The sequence below is a fragment of the Myotis daubentonii genome, chromosome 16 (genome assembly GCF_963259705.1).
Source record: "Myotis daubentonii chromosome 16, mMyoDau2.1, whole genome shotgun sequence".
Lineage (NCBI taxonomy): Eukaryota > Metazoa > Chordata > Mammalia > Chiroptera > Vespertilionidae > Myotis > Myotis daubentonii.
In genome coordinates this window covers 3,923,972-3,938,654 of record NC_081855.1, presented here as the reverse complement: position 1 = coordinate 3,938,654, position 14,683 = coordinate 3,923,972, and the positions used below count along the sequence as shown (strand labels likewise).

General features: G+C 59.9%; 1 protein-coding gene and 1 long non-coding RNA gene across 7 annotated transcripts in view; one reads left to right on the top strand and one right to left on the bottom strand.

Moving 5' to 3' along the window:
• The window catches only part of LLGL1 (LLGL scribble cell polarity complex component 1), a 16,817-nt gene extending 7,660 nt beyond the window's left edge, over positions 1–9,157 (bottom strand). For 2 of the 6 annotated variants that reach the window (XR_009449039.1, XM_059668372.1), the window contains exons 1-11: positions 8,957–9,157; positions 5,446–5,543; positions 3,428–3,509; positions 3,208–3,338; positions 2,240–2,398; positions 2,002–2,164; positions 1,788–1,923; positions 1,395–1,449; positions 1,082–1,236; positions 772–995; positions 504–571 (exon numbers count right to left, since the gene is read on the bottom strand). Coding sequence is in view for 4 of the 6 variants with exons in the window: in XM_059668372.1 (XP_059524355.1) it covers positions 504–571; positions 772–995; positions 1,082–1,236; positions 1,395–1,449; positions 1,788–1,923; positions 2,002–2,164; positions 2,240–2,398; positions 3,208–3,338; positions 3,428–3,509; positions 5,446–5,543; positions 8,957–9,037 (1,352 nt within the window). In the remaining 2 variants the exon portion in view is untranslated. Of the gene's footprint in view, positions 1–503; positions 572–771; positions 996–1,081; positions 1,237–1,394; positions 1,450–1,787; positions 1,924–2,001; positions 2,165–2,239; positions 2,399–3,207; positions 3,339–3,427; positions 3,510–5,445; positions 5,544–6,342; positions 6,459–8,956 lie in introns of those variants that run through there. The other 4 variants (XR_009449038.1, XM_059668371.1, XM_059668370.1 and 1 more) reach the window with 4 other exon arrangements.
• LOC132217925 (uncharacterized) overlaps positions 9,148–14,683 on the top strand; it is a 10,374-nt gene continuing 4,838 nt past the window's right edge. The window contains exon 1 of the long non-coding RNA XR_009449043.1: positions 9,148–9,481. This is a non-coding gene — a long non-coding RNA (uncharacterized LOC132217925). The remainder of the gene's footprint in view (positions 9,482–14,683) is intronic.

Sequence of the window (14,683 nt, the reverse complement as noted above, 5' to 3'; positions counted from 1 at the left end):
GCCTCAGGCGGAAAGCCCTGGCGTGAGCAGGCGTGTGGGGCTGGACGGGAAGCCCAGCAGCCCTGAAAGCCATGGTTAACCGTTTCCAAGCAGGAGCGGGAGGCAGAACCAGGGCCCCCAGATCCCAGCACAGGCAGGCAGCAGGGGCAGGGCAGGAAGTCAGGCCCTGAGTCACTGGGCACGTCAGCGCCCGCCGGGCCCAGGCCGGCCCAGATTCCCAGTCCCAGGGCAGGCTAGGTGGGTAGAGTTCAGTTCCAGGCCAAAAGACAGGGCAGGGAGGGGCTTGAACCAGGGTCTGAGAAAGCTACGATCCCAACCCACCCTCCTGAAGGGGGAACCCGGTCCCACCAGGGGCCAGGCCTGAGTCACTGGGCAGGTCAGTACCCGCCTAGTCTAGGCTGGGCTCTCCTGCACCTGCGTGGGCTGTGCCCGGCCCCACGCTCCCACATACACACACATACACGTCACAACTGTGCTTGGCCAAGGGGCTAGGTCTGCCCTACCCAGTCAGCAGCAGCCCTCGTTGAGATGGTTCCTGGGCCAGGTTCCGGCCCCCGGTGATGGGCCAGCTCTGGGAGAGGGCGAAGGTATCAGTGAGGTCAGGACAAATTCTTCTCCCTTTTACCCTGGGCTGACACCCAGGACCCAAACTGCTTCCAAGTCCCCGAGGTACACCTGGCACATTCCACCTCCAGCTTTGCATCTGGGCTGCACTTTCACAGGGAACACCCTCCCCCCCCAAGGCTGGGCCCGCAAGGTGCAGGCACACACCGAGGCACTGGAGGCAGGCTGGGCGCTCTGCTGTTCCCCAGCGCTCACGATGCGGGCCCACAGCTTGGCAGGGACATTGGCCACGTGGGCCGAGCAGGTGATGGCGGACGAGTGCAATGGGGCCAGGTACGGAGCAGGCACCACTGGCCAGCCAGGCATTTGCAGGTCCAGCACCACCAGCTCTTCTTCGAGCAGCACAGCCAGGGCCTGGGGCTCGTCGAACTCTGTGGGACAGGGGCAGGGTGAGGAGCAGGCCACAGGCAGTGCCGGGTGCCGGGTGCCGGGTGCCGGGTGGGGGCGGGCAACACACCATCCTCTGGCCGCACGCTGTGCACCGTGAAGAAGTCAATGACGCGGGAGGTGAAGTCCAGGGTCACCAGAGTGTCCGCCCGGAGCACACTCACACAGTGGCGGTCACCGTAGCTGGCACGGGGCATGCCACCGCTAAAGATGATGAAGTGGCCCCTATACAGGGGTGGGGGGCCCTGTGAGCCACCTGGGTCGGGAGCGCACACTGCCCAATCCAGAGAGAGCATCCCAGGACAACCCTGAGACCCGAGCCCAGCCTCCACCTCAGCCAGATGCAGCCCCCGACCCACACCTGGACCCAGCTCCCCACCTACCCAGATGCACAGTTCCGCCACAGAATCTTATTGATGGCTTTGCAGGGAAAGGGGCCTGGAGGGATGGGACAGTGTCAGGCTCATCTGTTTGCCAGGACCCGAAGAGCCTCAGGTCGCATTTCTCACCCCTTCTCCCATCCTGCCCACATCGCTCCTGCTTCCTGGCTGCTTCCTGCCTCCAGGGGGGGAGGCCCACTGCCCCTCACCGTACACCCCACAGTGGGAGGGGGGTCTCGCCTTTGCAGATGTGGCATGGCGCTGCCACCTTCCACAAGTCCCCCTGGATGCCCCCACAAAGCAGAGGCGGCCACGAGTGCCCGAGCTTGGGATCGACCACCCGTCAAAGCCCTGTGCTTAGGCGGCAGGGCTGCCCTCAGCCTGCCCAGCACTCACCGTAGGGCATGGTGGCCACTGTAGGTTGCGTTACTGGAGAGCTGCCAGTGTCCGCAGACCAGATGGCATAGCTGCCGTCGCTGTGTGAGCTGACCAGAGTGCTGCCACTGCGCTCCCAACACAGGCTCTCCAGCTGCTGTGGGCAGAGCAGGTGGGCATGAACAAGGCAGCCACGGCAGAGGCCCCGGCTATGGGCACAGTCTCCCACACCAACCTGGTTCCCCAGGAAGACGCGGTCCACACACTGTGCTGCCTGGTTCCAGATGACCAGCAGGCCCCGGCTGTAGCCAATGAGGATCCTGGAGGGGTCCCGCAGGTGTCCCTGCAGGGACTCCACGGGGCCCAGCGCCTTCCCGCACCGGTAGTCATCTGGCAAACTGCAGAGGAAGCCCAGGTGAGCCAGCAGGAGAGCTGCCCAGGCAGTGGGTGTGGGAAGCCCGCCTGCCTCTCACCTTCGCAGAACCTCCTCAGGGCCAAGGGTCTGACCCTCAATCAGCATCAAGGTGGAAACATCCAGGAAGAAGACGCTGCCACCTTCAGTGCCCAGGGCTGCCATGTTGCCAGCAGCCACAAGCAGGATCACTGTGATGTGGGCCAGGGTGGGCGGGCCACTATGGGAGACAGAGGGAGGCGGGGGAGGGTGTGGGCTCCTGCTGCTGAGGAGTGCAGAGGGTGCGAATGAGCTGCTACTGTGAGAGCATCATGGCCCCTCTGCACTCACTGGGACCTGACTATCCCGTGGGCTGGTGAACTGGGAAGGCAACAGTGGCATCATAATTAACTCACTCAATTATTCATCAGGAAGCCAGCATGTCAGCGGGGACAGTAAATATAGGTTCCTCTGGTCTCGGAGATGGGCTCCCAAGTCCCTCCGACCCACCAGGAGGGCAAGGCAGGAACCAGGCTACTCCGCTGCCCCCTGGAGCACCCTGTCAGCACCGCACACCGCACACAGCGGTGCCTGGCAGGACCCCCCTTCCCCCAAGCTTACCCTTTCACCTGTACACACTATGGCCTGTCATCCCAGCCCCAACTAGAGACACCAGGGGATCTGTGCTGATGGGAGCTCAGCTTGGACCTGCCCCACACCTGCCACTCCGCCACTGCAGGGAGTGCAAGGCCACCATCGGGTGCGCAAGTCTGGGGCTCAGTGCACCTCCCATCCTGCACCTCTGGTGCAGCAGCACAAACCCCACCTGCTCACCTCAGGCTCAGCCGCAGCTTCTCTTCTAACACCCGCCAAGCCCCTGGAGCACTGCTCAGTGACAAGGGGTCCAAATGCTGCCTCTGGGACCCAGGCTCAGCTCAACATCCCCTGCCACCCTAAACCCAGCCCTCGGCAGTTTCTCGTCCCCACCATGCCTTCGCAAGGCTGGCTCCCCATGCCCAGCGGCTGGCCCCCGGCCAAGCCCACCAGTACCTGGCACCGTCAAAGCCCAGCCGACTGGGCAGTTGAAAGCTGAGTGCTTCCTCCAGGTGGGCACAGCCATTATGGTGGACGATCTCCCAGAGATGCAGGCTGCTGTCATCCAGCAGGGTCAGGAGGCGGCCCTAGGGGGTGTGCAGAGACCAAGACTGGGCGGTAGGACTGGGAGGGGGTCCCAGGGTTCACAAGCCAGCCAGCGGGGGCAGAGGCTCACCTGGCCAGGCAGGAAGTGCATCTGGGTGACTGTGGCCATTTCCCGGTGCAGGCCTGTGAATTCCACACCAGGTGCGCCATAGCTAAGGGCAACAGGTCAAGGGCAGAAACAGGCAGAGATGCCCAGCCTCCTCCTCCTCCAGGGCCATTCTGATAGCTCCCAGCCAGGCCTGCCAATCCAGGAGCCCTCCAAAGTCCAGGTGGGCCCCTCCCTGAAGAAACACTGTCCTGCACCCCCAAGTCATCCTCAAGCTCAGAAGGCAGGCTCCACTCAGCTCCTGCAAGTCCTGCTGTGGTACAACCTTCACATCTTTAGCTATAAAATGGGTAGTGGCTCCCACCTCACAGGGCTGACCCAGGGCAAGTGAGAATAAAACATGCTCAGCACATGCAGCCCACTCTACATCAGCCTCATGTGTCCGTGTGCACGAGAGCTGGCCCCACAGGCAGCGAGGCCAGGCCAGGCTCGGGCAGGAAAGCTGCTTCTTCCCACAGCTCCAGGCCCCATTCCAGCCACAGGCAAGGAAACCAACCTCCCTCTGGGCAGGCAGGCAGCGGCCCCCACCCAAGAGAGGGGAGAGCCAAGGCCTGTCCATTCACAAACCAGCACTCAGAGGCTTGAAGAGGTTGGGTGACCTGCTTCCAGTGCCTGGCGTCAGTACCAGAGTCTCAGCAACTCCAGGTCTGACAGTGAACAGGCAGGGCCGCGGGGGCCCTGGAGGGAGGGCAGGGGAGAGGTCAGCAGCATTGCCTGGGGACAATGCAGGAGCCAAGCCGTTGCTTGGAGCTGGAGCTAGGATTCCCTGCAGGAGCTGGAAGCACACAGAAGAGGGGACAAAAGAGGGGGCAGGAACCAGTCACCAAGGAGACGGGGGGGGGGGGGGGGGGCGCCTCTGTGTGCAAGGCCTTCTTCTCAAGCCTCAGTTTCCCAGCCCAGGGGCGGTTTGGGGCCGGAAGGAAGGATTGGGGAGAGCTCTGGCCTCCTGAGGCTCTCCGAGACGCCCAACAGGTTCTTTGTGAGCATGAGAAACCGGCGCCCAAGGCAGACCAGGGCACAAGAGGGCCAGCACCAGAGGCTAACGGACGCCTGACACGGGGCACCAGGCGACACCACCTGCGGAGCACAGCACGTGGGGCAGGACAGCACCTCGAGGGCTGGGAGCAGCAGGCAGGAAGTGGATGTGGATGGTGCTGGGGAGCATCCGGCCCAGCCACACCCCCTAGTGTAGGCAGACTCACCAACTGCAGGTCCAGACGCCCACGCCTCCCCTCCCCTTTACAGGCATTTACTCATTCTGTGCCGCCCAGTGTCCCTGATGAGGACACTGAGACCCAGAGGGTCACATGGGGAGGGGTGGAGGTGGGCACCTCACACCAAGCAGGTGCCAGTCGGCACCCCCGTTTCCCGGAGGGAGGGAGGGCTTCACTTCAGGCAGTGGAAGTGCGATGCTCCACACCAGGCAAGAAGGCATCCAGCTGTCTGCTTGCCCCCACCCACCCGGGCTGACAGGGAAAATGCCCGCTTTGTGCGGCACACACAGCCCATTGTGCAACCACCAGCATCCAGGTGGGGGCCGAGCTGCGCTCACCATGCCGAGCCTGGCACTGCCCCCCAGCCCCTCGCTGGACACGTGTCTCACATTGGTACACACGTGTAGCCGGTCACCAGGGAAAGACCCACTGATGTGACCCTGGCCCACCCACCAACCTTGACAGGTACCAAGATAGGCCAGCCCCCTGGCCCAGCCACCCTTGTTACAGTTGCTGGGACAATGAATAGCAGGGTCGCCGAGGGTCGCTGGCTGAAATGCAGTGAGGGACAGCTGTGGTCACTGCAAGCTGTGCCCCCACCCCCGCATTATCTCCATGAGGAGGGATGAGGGCAGAAGCTGCACCAGCCTCCACCAGGTCCAGATACCTTCCACAGCCTCCCGGGCTGGGGCCTGCCACAGAGCCAGCGCATAGGTAGCTACAAGCAGGTGGTCCTCAGCCCCGAAGGCTGTGCCCCGCAAAGGATACATCTTGACGGCCCCAGATCTGGTGCCAATGGCCATGATGCGAAGCTCAGGGTCGAAGGCCAGGGCGCTGGGCTGGTTGGGGAAGCCATGCTCCACGGTCTGTGGGGGGAGGGGAGGACACTTGCACAGGCACAGCTGCCCAGGCCCACCCAGGGGCCCACCCCAAGGCAGCCTCAGGCTCTGCTGCTGCTGTGCACCAGGACTCCAGCTGGGCCCCTGTCTCTGTGTCTGCAGCCTCCCTGAGAAATGGGCAATCATGCCTCCAGTGGGTACGGAGGGGCTGTGCCAAGCCCCCGTCCCTCGGCACTTGTGTCCAACCCACTGTGTGCAGAACTGACAACAGGCAGGAAGCACAAGGCTCAGAAGTGGGCCACCTGCCCCACTGGCTCTGCCCTTATTCCTAGGGGCAGGGACTGAAGCTCGGTGAGGCACCATGCTGCCTCGGGTCCCCCGTGAAGTCCATGGCACTTCCCAAACACAGGCCCCACGTGGAGGTCAGAGGCCAACCCCAAGGTCATCTAGGCAGAGTCAGAGACAGAGGAGCTACCTGCGCAGACCCTGAAGGTGTCACCCACCTCCCAGACTTGGGTTCCCCAGCTGGAAACGGAGCAACAAGGTCCCCACCCCCTCTGTGGCAGGGATGGTGTGAGAAGGGCCTGTGCACTGTTGGTATTAACGGAATGGCTTCCACCTGGTCCTCTGCTCCTGGCAGGGCCAGTCCCAACGGACACTGGTCCCAGCTTCTCCAGCCCAACTGGGGCTTTCCCTCATCGCCGACCCACCCAAAAAGCTCATACTCATCCCCCGAGGCCTAGCTGGGGCCCCTGCCTGGAATGTCTATACCCCAACCCCATGTCCTCAGCACCAATGTGGGATACCACCTGTGGGCCACAGATACCTCTTGATCACTGCCTCAGCAAGACACTCATTTTTTAAGAAACCGTGATTGCCTGGACAGGTGGCTCAGTTGGTTGGAGCGTTGTCCCATACACCAAAATGTTGCAGGTTCCTTTCCTGGTCAGGGCACACAACGAAGTTAAGGGTTTGATACCCAGTTTGGGTATGTATGGGAGGCAACTGATCGATGTTTCTCTACCACATTGATGTTAGAGAGAGAGAGAGAGAGAGAGAGAGAGAGAGAGAGAGAGAGAGAGAGAGAGAAGAGAAGAGAAAGGAAAATAAAAGAAACCCTAGTCCCCAGGCCTCCCGCCTCCGCCTCCCTCCCGCCTCAGCCCATCTAAGCAGGGACTGAGCCCTCCGGACGCTGGCCTTGGGCCAGTCACAGCACTCTTCAAGCCTCAGTTTCCCATTTGAGCACTGGGGGACAGGGAGTCCACTGGAAGACACAGGGGCCCATTTGGCTGAGGATGGGGGGCAACTTCCCTTTCCCACCAGCACTGCTATGCCAACGCGGGACCTGACTGGCCAGTCCCCCCCTCTGCTCAGGAACCCTCCCACCCCAGGGCTCCCAGCTACCTGGAGAAGGTAAGTCCTCACATCTGGACTTGTCTTCCTCCTCCCACTCTCTCCCCCTCACTTAATTCCAGGCCCAGTGGCCTTTTGATCTCCTCCAATTTACCGGGCAGGCTCCTGCCTCAGGGCCTTTGCAGCTACTATCCCTCCACCTGGAATGTGCCTTATCCAGCACTCCCCAGCACTCGGGGCCCCTAAGCCATCCTGGCTACAGCAGCCACCCCTGCTCACAGGCTCCAGGCCCTCACCCTACCTTTTTTCAATCCATAGTACTGGCATCATCCAAACTGCTGCATATTTTGCTCTTTTGTTTTGGCTTTTCACTATCTCCTCCACTACGGCATCAGCCCCCTGAATGAAGAGGTATTTGTCCCTTTTGTCCTCAGCACCTAGAACTCACACAGTCAGAGCTCCGTGTCAGGGGACATAGAGTGGGCACACCTCCCACAGGCAACACGTAGACAGGCTGGGATGTGGACCCAAGACTGAGTCCAAAGTGGATGTCTGCGCCTGTCCCCCCAATCCCACTAGAGAACCTGGGTCTAATCGCTCTTATTGTATTTTTGGCATCTATTCTCTAGTGACCACTTACCACCCCCTCTGGGGAGCCAGCCCCTTGCCCAAGACCACCTCCCTCCTACCATTGCTGCCCACTCAGAACGGGTCCTCATTCTGCTTAGCGGGGAGCCCTCCCCTTTTGCCAAACAGGACCAGCCAGGGGGGCAGCCTCCTAGCCCCCCACCATCTGCTGCATGGCCCCACTTCACACCCAACTCACTGGCTGAGGAAGTGACACCTGAGCTCAGTGCCTGGCCGGCACTGTCATTCTCACCTCGCAGGGGCTCGGCACAGAAGGGGGACCTGGGAGCGCCTTCCCTCTGGGCCTGCAGGCTTCTGGCAGGGTCCTGGAGAGTCTGAGGGTCCTGGCAGCCCCACCACCTCAGAAGCCCTGCCTGCCCCGGGAAATGCCCTGGTGCCTCGGCCACTCCAGGTCTAGCCGGCCCAGAGCTTCCTCCTGGACAAGAGTCTCTTCTCGGACCACAGCAGCCCTCAAAGCTAAAGTCAAATCCCTACCAATAAGGAGGACGAAGTGACCCAGTTCTACCTGTGACTCTGGGCAAGTCAGCACCCCTCTGCGAGGCTCCATCTTCTCACCTGGGTGCCGGGCATAACAGCTCAGCTCCCGGGAGCCTCAGGCCTGTGCGGCAGAGGGCTCTGGGCTAGAACTCCGGGGGCTGGCGGCCACCCGGGCAGAGGGCGGTGGGGCGAAGGCTGGCCTGTCCTGCCCAGGGAGGACGGGGCGGCCCTCCACCCCCCGCTAGGCTGCAGGGCTCAGTGGCACAGGAGGCCCAGCAGGGAGAAGAGTGGCTCCACGTCCAGGGAAACTGAGGCCCCACAACCTGAAGTGCAGGGGGGTCCACAGCCAGGCATCTCCCCTGGAGCCCTGGGTGAGGGAGGGGAGGGACATGGAGGGATTCCCCAACCCTCCCCTCCCCATCTGCCTCCTCTCCTAGCCCCCCCGCCCCACCTGGGCTGCCCCGAAGGCGGGCAGGGATGAGGGGAGCCTCCGAAGTGGGACAGAAAGATGGAGCGAGAGACAAAGTGAGAATTCGGGAAGCCCGCAGGATGGAGAGGCAGCGGAAGAGGACGGCACCGCTCGGAGAGGCAGAGAAACAGGCGCGAGATGATGGGAAGCGGAGAGGAGACCCGCAGAGACGACACCCGGGGACCGAGGCGGGGACACCCCGGCCCAGGCGCGCGGGCAGAGACTGAGCTCGGGGGGCGGTCAAGCCGGAGGGCGGGCAGCGACGCCGAGACCTGGGAGGGGGCCGGGGCGGCCCGCAGCCCGGGAGAGGCGGACCGGGAAGTCAGCGGAGACCCGCAGCCCCGGAGACGTCGGAGCTGGGGCGGAGGCGAGGGCGGCCTCCGAGAGCGCCCGGCCCGCCGCGCTCCCTCCCCGCGGCCCGACGTGGCTGCGGCGCCCGGGCCCCCGGCCCCGGCCCGCACCCTCCCGCCCAGCCCGGGCCCCAGCGCCGCACCTTGTGGAAGGCGAAGAGCTCCTGCTTGAGCTTCTCGCGCTGCGGGTCCGCGCCCTGCCGCCGGAACCGAAACTTCATCATCTTGCGTCCCTCCGCCGCCGCCGCGCCCGCCGCCGCCGCAGCCGCCCGCAGGATGCGCCGCACCGCCCCGCGGGTCCTGAGGCGCGGGCGGGGCGCCAGGAGGTGCGCCAGGCCGCCTGGCTCGGGCGTGCGGGGCGGAGCCTTCGCGGGGATGGGCCCAGGGCGCGAGTGAAGCACGGCTCGACCAATGGGCTTGCCCGCGCGCCGTCCGCCCCGCCCCTGACGGCCAGACGACGGGAGGAGACCGGGCTCCGACGCTTCCCCGGCTCGCGAAGCGACGCCCGCCGAGCTCGCGCCGCGGCGCGGGGCCTGCCGGGACTTGTAGTCCGAGAGCCCAGGATCCAGTGTGGACGGCTGGGCGAACTTTAGAGGGGCTGGCGCGTGCTCCCGAACCTGGAAGACGCCTTTCCCCTCCTCCTACGAGCGAGCGACATGCATATTCAGGTAATGAGGCAGCCCTACCCCGAAAGCCAGGAGGGTTCTACTGGTGCAACGCCCTGGCCCCCCAGCCCGTTGCCCCATCTATGCATTGATCCAATGTTTACCAGTTTTTCGGGACACCATTTTGACTATTCTCCACCTCCCACCGACATGCTTTTTGCTCTTGGTGTGTGGTCAAGATGGAATGAACTAATCAGGAAGGCCCTTAGTCCCCAGCCCCCGGGGAACTCCTACACATCCTTCAGGACCCGACACAACAGGCACTAACCATGTGGCAGCTTAGGGGTTCTTAGGAGTTCCATCAGCCAAAGAGGGATGGAGAGCCAGCAAAGCGGAGGGTCTTCCCCAGTGGGGGACAACTGGGAAGGTCCTGAGATTAGATTTGGGCTTTTCCAAGATAGGGGAAGGGCCTTCCCTGTGCTGGGAACTATATACATACAACTGTGCTCACCTCCGATTTCTGGGGGACAATGGAATTGTCCCCACCTACCTCCCAGGCCTCCTTTTCTCATCTGGACAATGGCCTCAGCCAGGCTGAAGATAGGCTGCCCTTGGCTAAGGGCTGGGCAGGTCCCAGGTCCCAGAAACTTAGGTGGGGGGGTGGGGGTGAACCAGGCCCCATCCCCACCAGCTATGTCAAGGGAGGCAGGCCTGACTTCTGACCCTCAGAGGCAGCTGCCAAGCAACAGGGGCCTGGCTGTCCCTCTACACCCATGCCAGTCCTGCCTAGCACTTCCCTGGGGTTGGGGCTGGATCTGGAAGAGGGGCAGGTGAGGGAGCAGGATGGTGAGAAGAGGAAAAATGCTAAGAACAACAGCTTGAGTGCCTGGTGTGTGGCAGGCACTACACAAAACCACCGATTTAATGCTCTCAACAGTTCTGAGGGAGGCAACAAAATGATCCCCGTTTACAGACGAGGAAGCTAAGACAGATGGGTAAAGAGCAGAGGGGCTTTGACTTGAGTTATGGGCAGAGTTGGCTGGAATGAGAGGGGTCGATCCCTTGGGCCACTGCCTATCCCACACTCAGCACAGGCAACTCAGGCCTGCGTTCTGGTCCCTGCCCTAGCATCTACTGACAAGACCTGAGTCCCAATTGCTTCTTTCACAAAATGAGGGTCTCACACAGAGAAGAGTTAGAAATTTGTTAATTCCTATCCCAACTTCACCATTTAGAAGCTGTGCAGCCTGGAGCAAATTAAGCTCTCTGTGCCTCAGTTTCCTCGTCTGTAGAAATGTGTATAATACTAGTACCTACCTCAAAGGGTTGTTGTGAAGATGAGATGAATTAGTACTTATGAAGCCCTTGGATTGTGCCAGGCAGACAGGAAGAGCCGTGTGAGTGGTAGCTGTTATTAAATTCTTACTAATTGCTATTGGAGCTCTCCTCCTCCATCACCCCAGGCCAGTCCCTGCCCTTCCTCAGTCTCTGTTCTTTGAAATGATGCTTAGTCATCAGGTAGTAAGCATCCCCACTCTGCTCACAATCTAGGGGATGGGACAGAGCTGAGTGGAGGCCACGACCACCAGGAGTTCACTGTGCTGTGGGGGGGCCACGCAGAAGCATGTGACCCAGGGCAGGTGTCCTGGAGGGAGGGGCACGATTCACGCTGAGCTGAAACAGGTAGAGAGGCTGGGGGATAGGTAGACAAGAGGAGGGTCTCCTGGCAAGTAAGGGTTCTCACAGTGTCAGAGCTCCCCACACTTGTTCACAATAGATTCTAGGCCCACCAAATGTGAATGCCCGTGGAGTGGGATCCCAGATTCTGGATTTTAAAACAGGCCTTTCCCAGGCCCAACTTGCCCCCGTCCCCAAAGCCAGGCAGGGTTTAGGAAGGGCGCTGGGGAAGGGACCATCTCCCAGGCTGGAGGACCTGGGGGACTAGTAACTGTCTTTCCCTCCCCCTTGAGGGGCAGCCCGACCTCTGGTTACCATGGGGGCCCAGGCGACAGGGCCAGGTTGCCAGGCCAGGACTGTTCCTTGCTGAAAGCAGGAGATAGGGTCTTCAGTGACCTTAAGGGCCCCCACCCCTCTCCTGGGGATGGAGGAGCAGGCTGCCGAGTCAGCGCTGGGAGAGAGGCTGCTCCCTCCTTCACACTCAGGGCAGCCTCTGGCCAGGGAGGAGCTGCTACCTTCTCGGCATTTTCTAGGTGAGGTGGCCTCTCCCTGCCCCCTCCTTCTCCTAGGCCACCCCAGGACCCTACCCCAGCGCTGAGGTGAGACCTGGCTTCAAATCCTAAGATATCCCCTTGCCAGCTGGGTGATGTCAGGTCGGGCTTGAGCCACCTTGAGCCTGTTTCCTCATCTGTAATGTTACGAGGACTAAATGAGATGATTCAAAACAGGAGTTGAGCACAGGGCCTGGCAGGGTCTGTATCTAGTGAGTCAGCTATTTTAGGACTCGCTTCAGGACATGCTGGCGTTCTTCCAATTAGCAGACTAGCTTCTGCCGTGGGACCTTTGCACGGATCTTTTCCTTGCCTGGAAAGCCTGGGCTCATTTAGCCAAGCCCCTCTCTTCCTTTTGGTCTTACTTACATGACACTCCTCCAGGGAGCCTCCTGACAGCGGTTTCCCCGCTGGGTGCCTCCCTGCCCGATTCTGACGACCTCTCCTCAGCACCGCCTACTTGACGTCTTTACGTGTGCACTGCGTGGCTTGACTTCCCAGCTTGGGAAGGCCCTCCCTGAAGGCGAGGTGTTTTTTTAATTTAATTTAATTTTATCCAATTTCATTTTATTTATTGGTTTGAGAGCGAAACACCGATTTGTTGTTCTACTTATTTACTTCATTGGTTGATTCTTTTTTTAAAAACATATTTTTATTGATTTCAGAGAGGGAGAGTGATAGAAACATCGATGAGAGAATCATTGATTGGCTGCCTCCTGCCCACCCCACACCGGGGATCAAGCCTGCAACCTAGGCATGTGCCCTGACCTGGAATCGAACCCACAACCTTGGCATTATCAGGATGATGCTCTAACCAACTGAGCTACCTGGCCAGGCCAGGGCTAGAGTTTTTTGTTTTTTTTAATATATTTTTTTTAGTTAATCCTCACCCGAGGATATTTTTCCACTGATTTTTAGAGAAGGGAGGGGGTGTAGATCGAAGAGAGGAGAAACATGGATGAGAGAGACATCGATTGGTTGCCTCCCACACACGGCCCCAGGCTAGGGATCAAGCCTGCAACCAAGGTACATGAAGCTCTATCCACTGAGCCAAACCAGCTAGGGCCAGGGCTGTTTTTAATGCTGTTTATTGCTGTGCTCCAGTGCCTAGAATAGTGCCTGGCACATAGTAGGTACTTGACACAATTTGAAAAAAAACCAATTTTTTCAGATCTAAAGCAAATATGACAAATGTTAATGTGGGTACTTCTATGACTTATTTTAAGTATTTCTCAGGGTGTCTGAAATATTTAATTAAAAAATAACAATCCACACTATTTAGGAAGTGAGTCCACAAGAGGTGATGGCTGATGGGAGTGGGGGGGTGGGGCAGGGAGGTGAATAGGGGTGGCCCTGAGACAGGCTGGCGTGCACTGAGGGTGTCCTCAGATAAATGCTCTATCTGTGCATTCTCCCTTTGAATGCTTGCAACAATCCTGGAGGTAGATGTGAGGAAAATCCCACTTCACAGACAGTAAACGGAAGCTAAAGGTGGAGAAGTGACTTGACCTGTGGAGGGAAGGAGGGGAAAAGGGAGACAGAGTAGGGGCAGCAAGGAAGTGGGAGGAAAACCAGGAGAGCCTGGTTGAGGGAAGAGGACCCAGCCTTCCAGGAGCTGGCCCAAATCCCAGCTGAGGCCACAACGCTCCTCTGGTGCCCAAATGGCAGGCATCCTCTTCTTGGTTCCCCCCGCCCCAGGGGTCTGGCAGGCCGGAGAATTCCTGGAGTGGGGTCTGGGTTGGAAAGAAATGAGGGGGGAAAACAAGCAGGACCTGGGGACTGACTGGGAGACCACTGGGGAGCCTGAGCCGGGGGAAAGGTTGAGCCCCTCACCCTGGGTGGTATGCAAAATGAAGTTGGCTCTAAGGGCGCTCTTTAGGGCCCAGGAAGGGGAGGTGGCCGTGGATCTTGAGCCCTCAGTCAACAGAGGGTGAACAGTGTGTTGGGCATCAGTCAAAGAAAAGCCAAACAGGCAGGGGGAGGAGTGTTAGGCAGACCCGGCCTGTCCTCATTTCCTAAGGGAGGACGCAGGTCAAGAGAAAAGTGACCTGCCTGGCCTGTGTGGCTCAGTGGTTGAGCGTCGACCTATGAACCAGGAGGTCAGGGTTCAGCTCCCAGTCAGGGCACATGCCTGGGTTGTGGGCGCAATCCCCAGTGGGGGTGTGCAAGAGGCAGCTGATCAATGATTCTATCTCATCATTGATGTTTCCATCTATCTCTCCCTCTCTCTTCCTCTCTGAAATCAATAAAAATGTATTTTTTTAATAAAGGGAGAAAAGTGACCTGCCCAAGGTCACATGGGGGTAGATGATAATGGTTCTCTGGACCTGCAGCCTGTGTGCCTCCCCGGGTGCAGGGCTCTTAGCCCTGACACTTGCTGAGCCAGGACGCTCGGTGTGCTTTTCTCAGCTCATGCTGGGCCACAGGACTTTGGGATTAAGGTACCTGCCCCCTGCAGGGAGTTTCAGGTTTGAGGCTCCAGGGGCTGAGCAGGCGGGCACTGTCACAGGCCTGTTGGAAGGTGGAGTTCTGTGCTTCATTCCTCTCTGTGGCCCCAAGTTCCTGTTTCTTTCTGGCCCCGATTTACTCATCTGCACAATGGGGGTAAATAGTAATGGCTGCTATTTAACAACACTGAGCACTTAGTCTGTGCCAAGGGCCACAGTCATTCCTTCAATCCTATGCTCACTTTACAAGGAAGAAACCAGGGTCAGAGGGGTGAAGTCATTTGCCTCAAATCACACAGCCAGTACATGGTAGAGTCAAAATCTGAGCCCAGGTCCCAAATTAAATAAGACCTTTTGAACAGGGTCTCACAGTGAGAGTCCAGGAGAAGGTGGGAATGAGGGCCTACTCTCCCACCCTGGAGTGGAAGCACTGGGCCCACAAGGACACTCTGGGCTATGCTGAGGGTAGCCAGTGGTCTGGGGAGCCCAGAGGCAGCCCTTGGAGGCTCCTAAGGCAGAGAGCACCAGCATGTGCAAAGCCCTGTGAGTCCTGAGGCCCCTGGCTGAGGAGGGCAATAGTAGGGATCCTA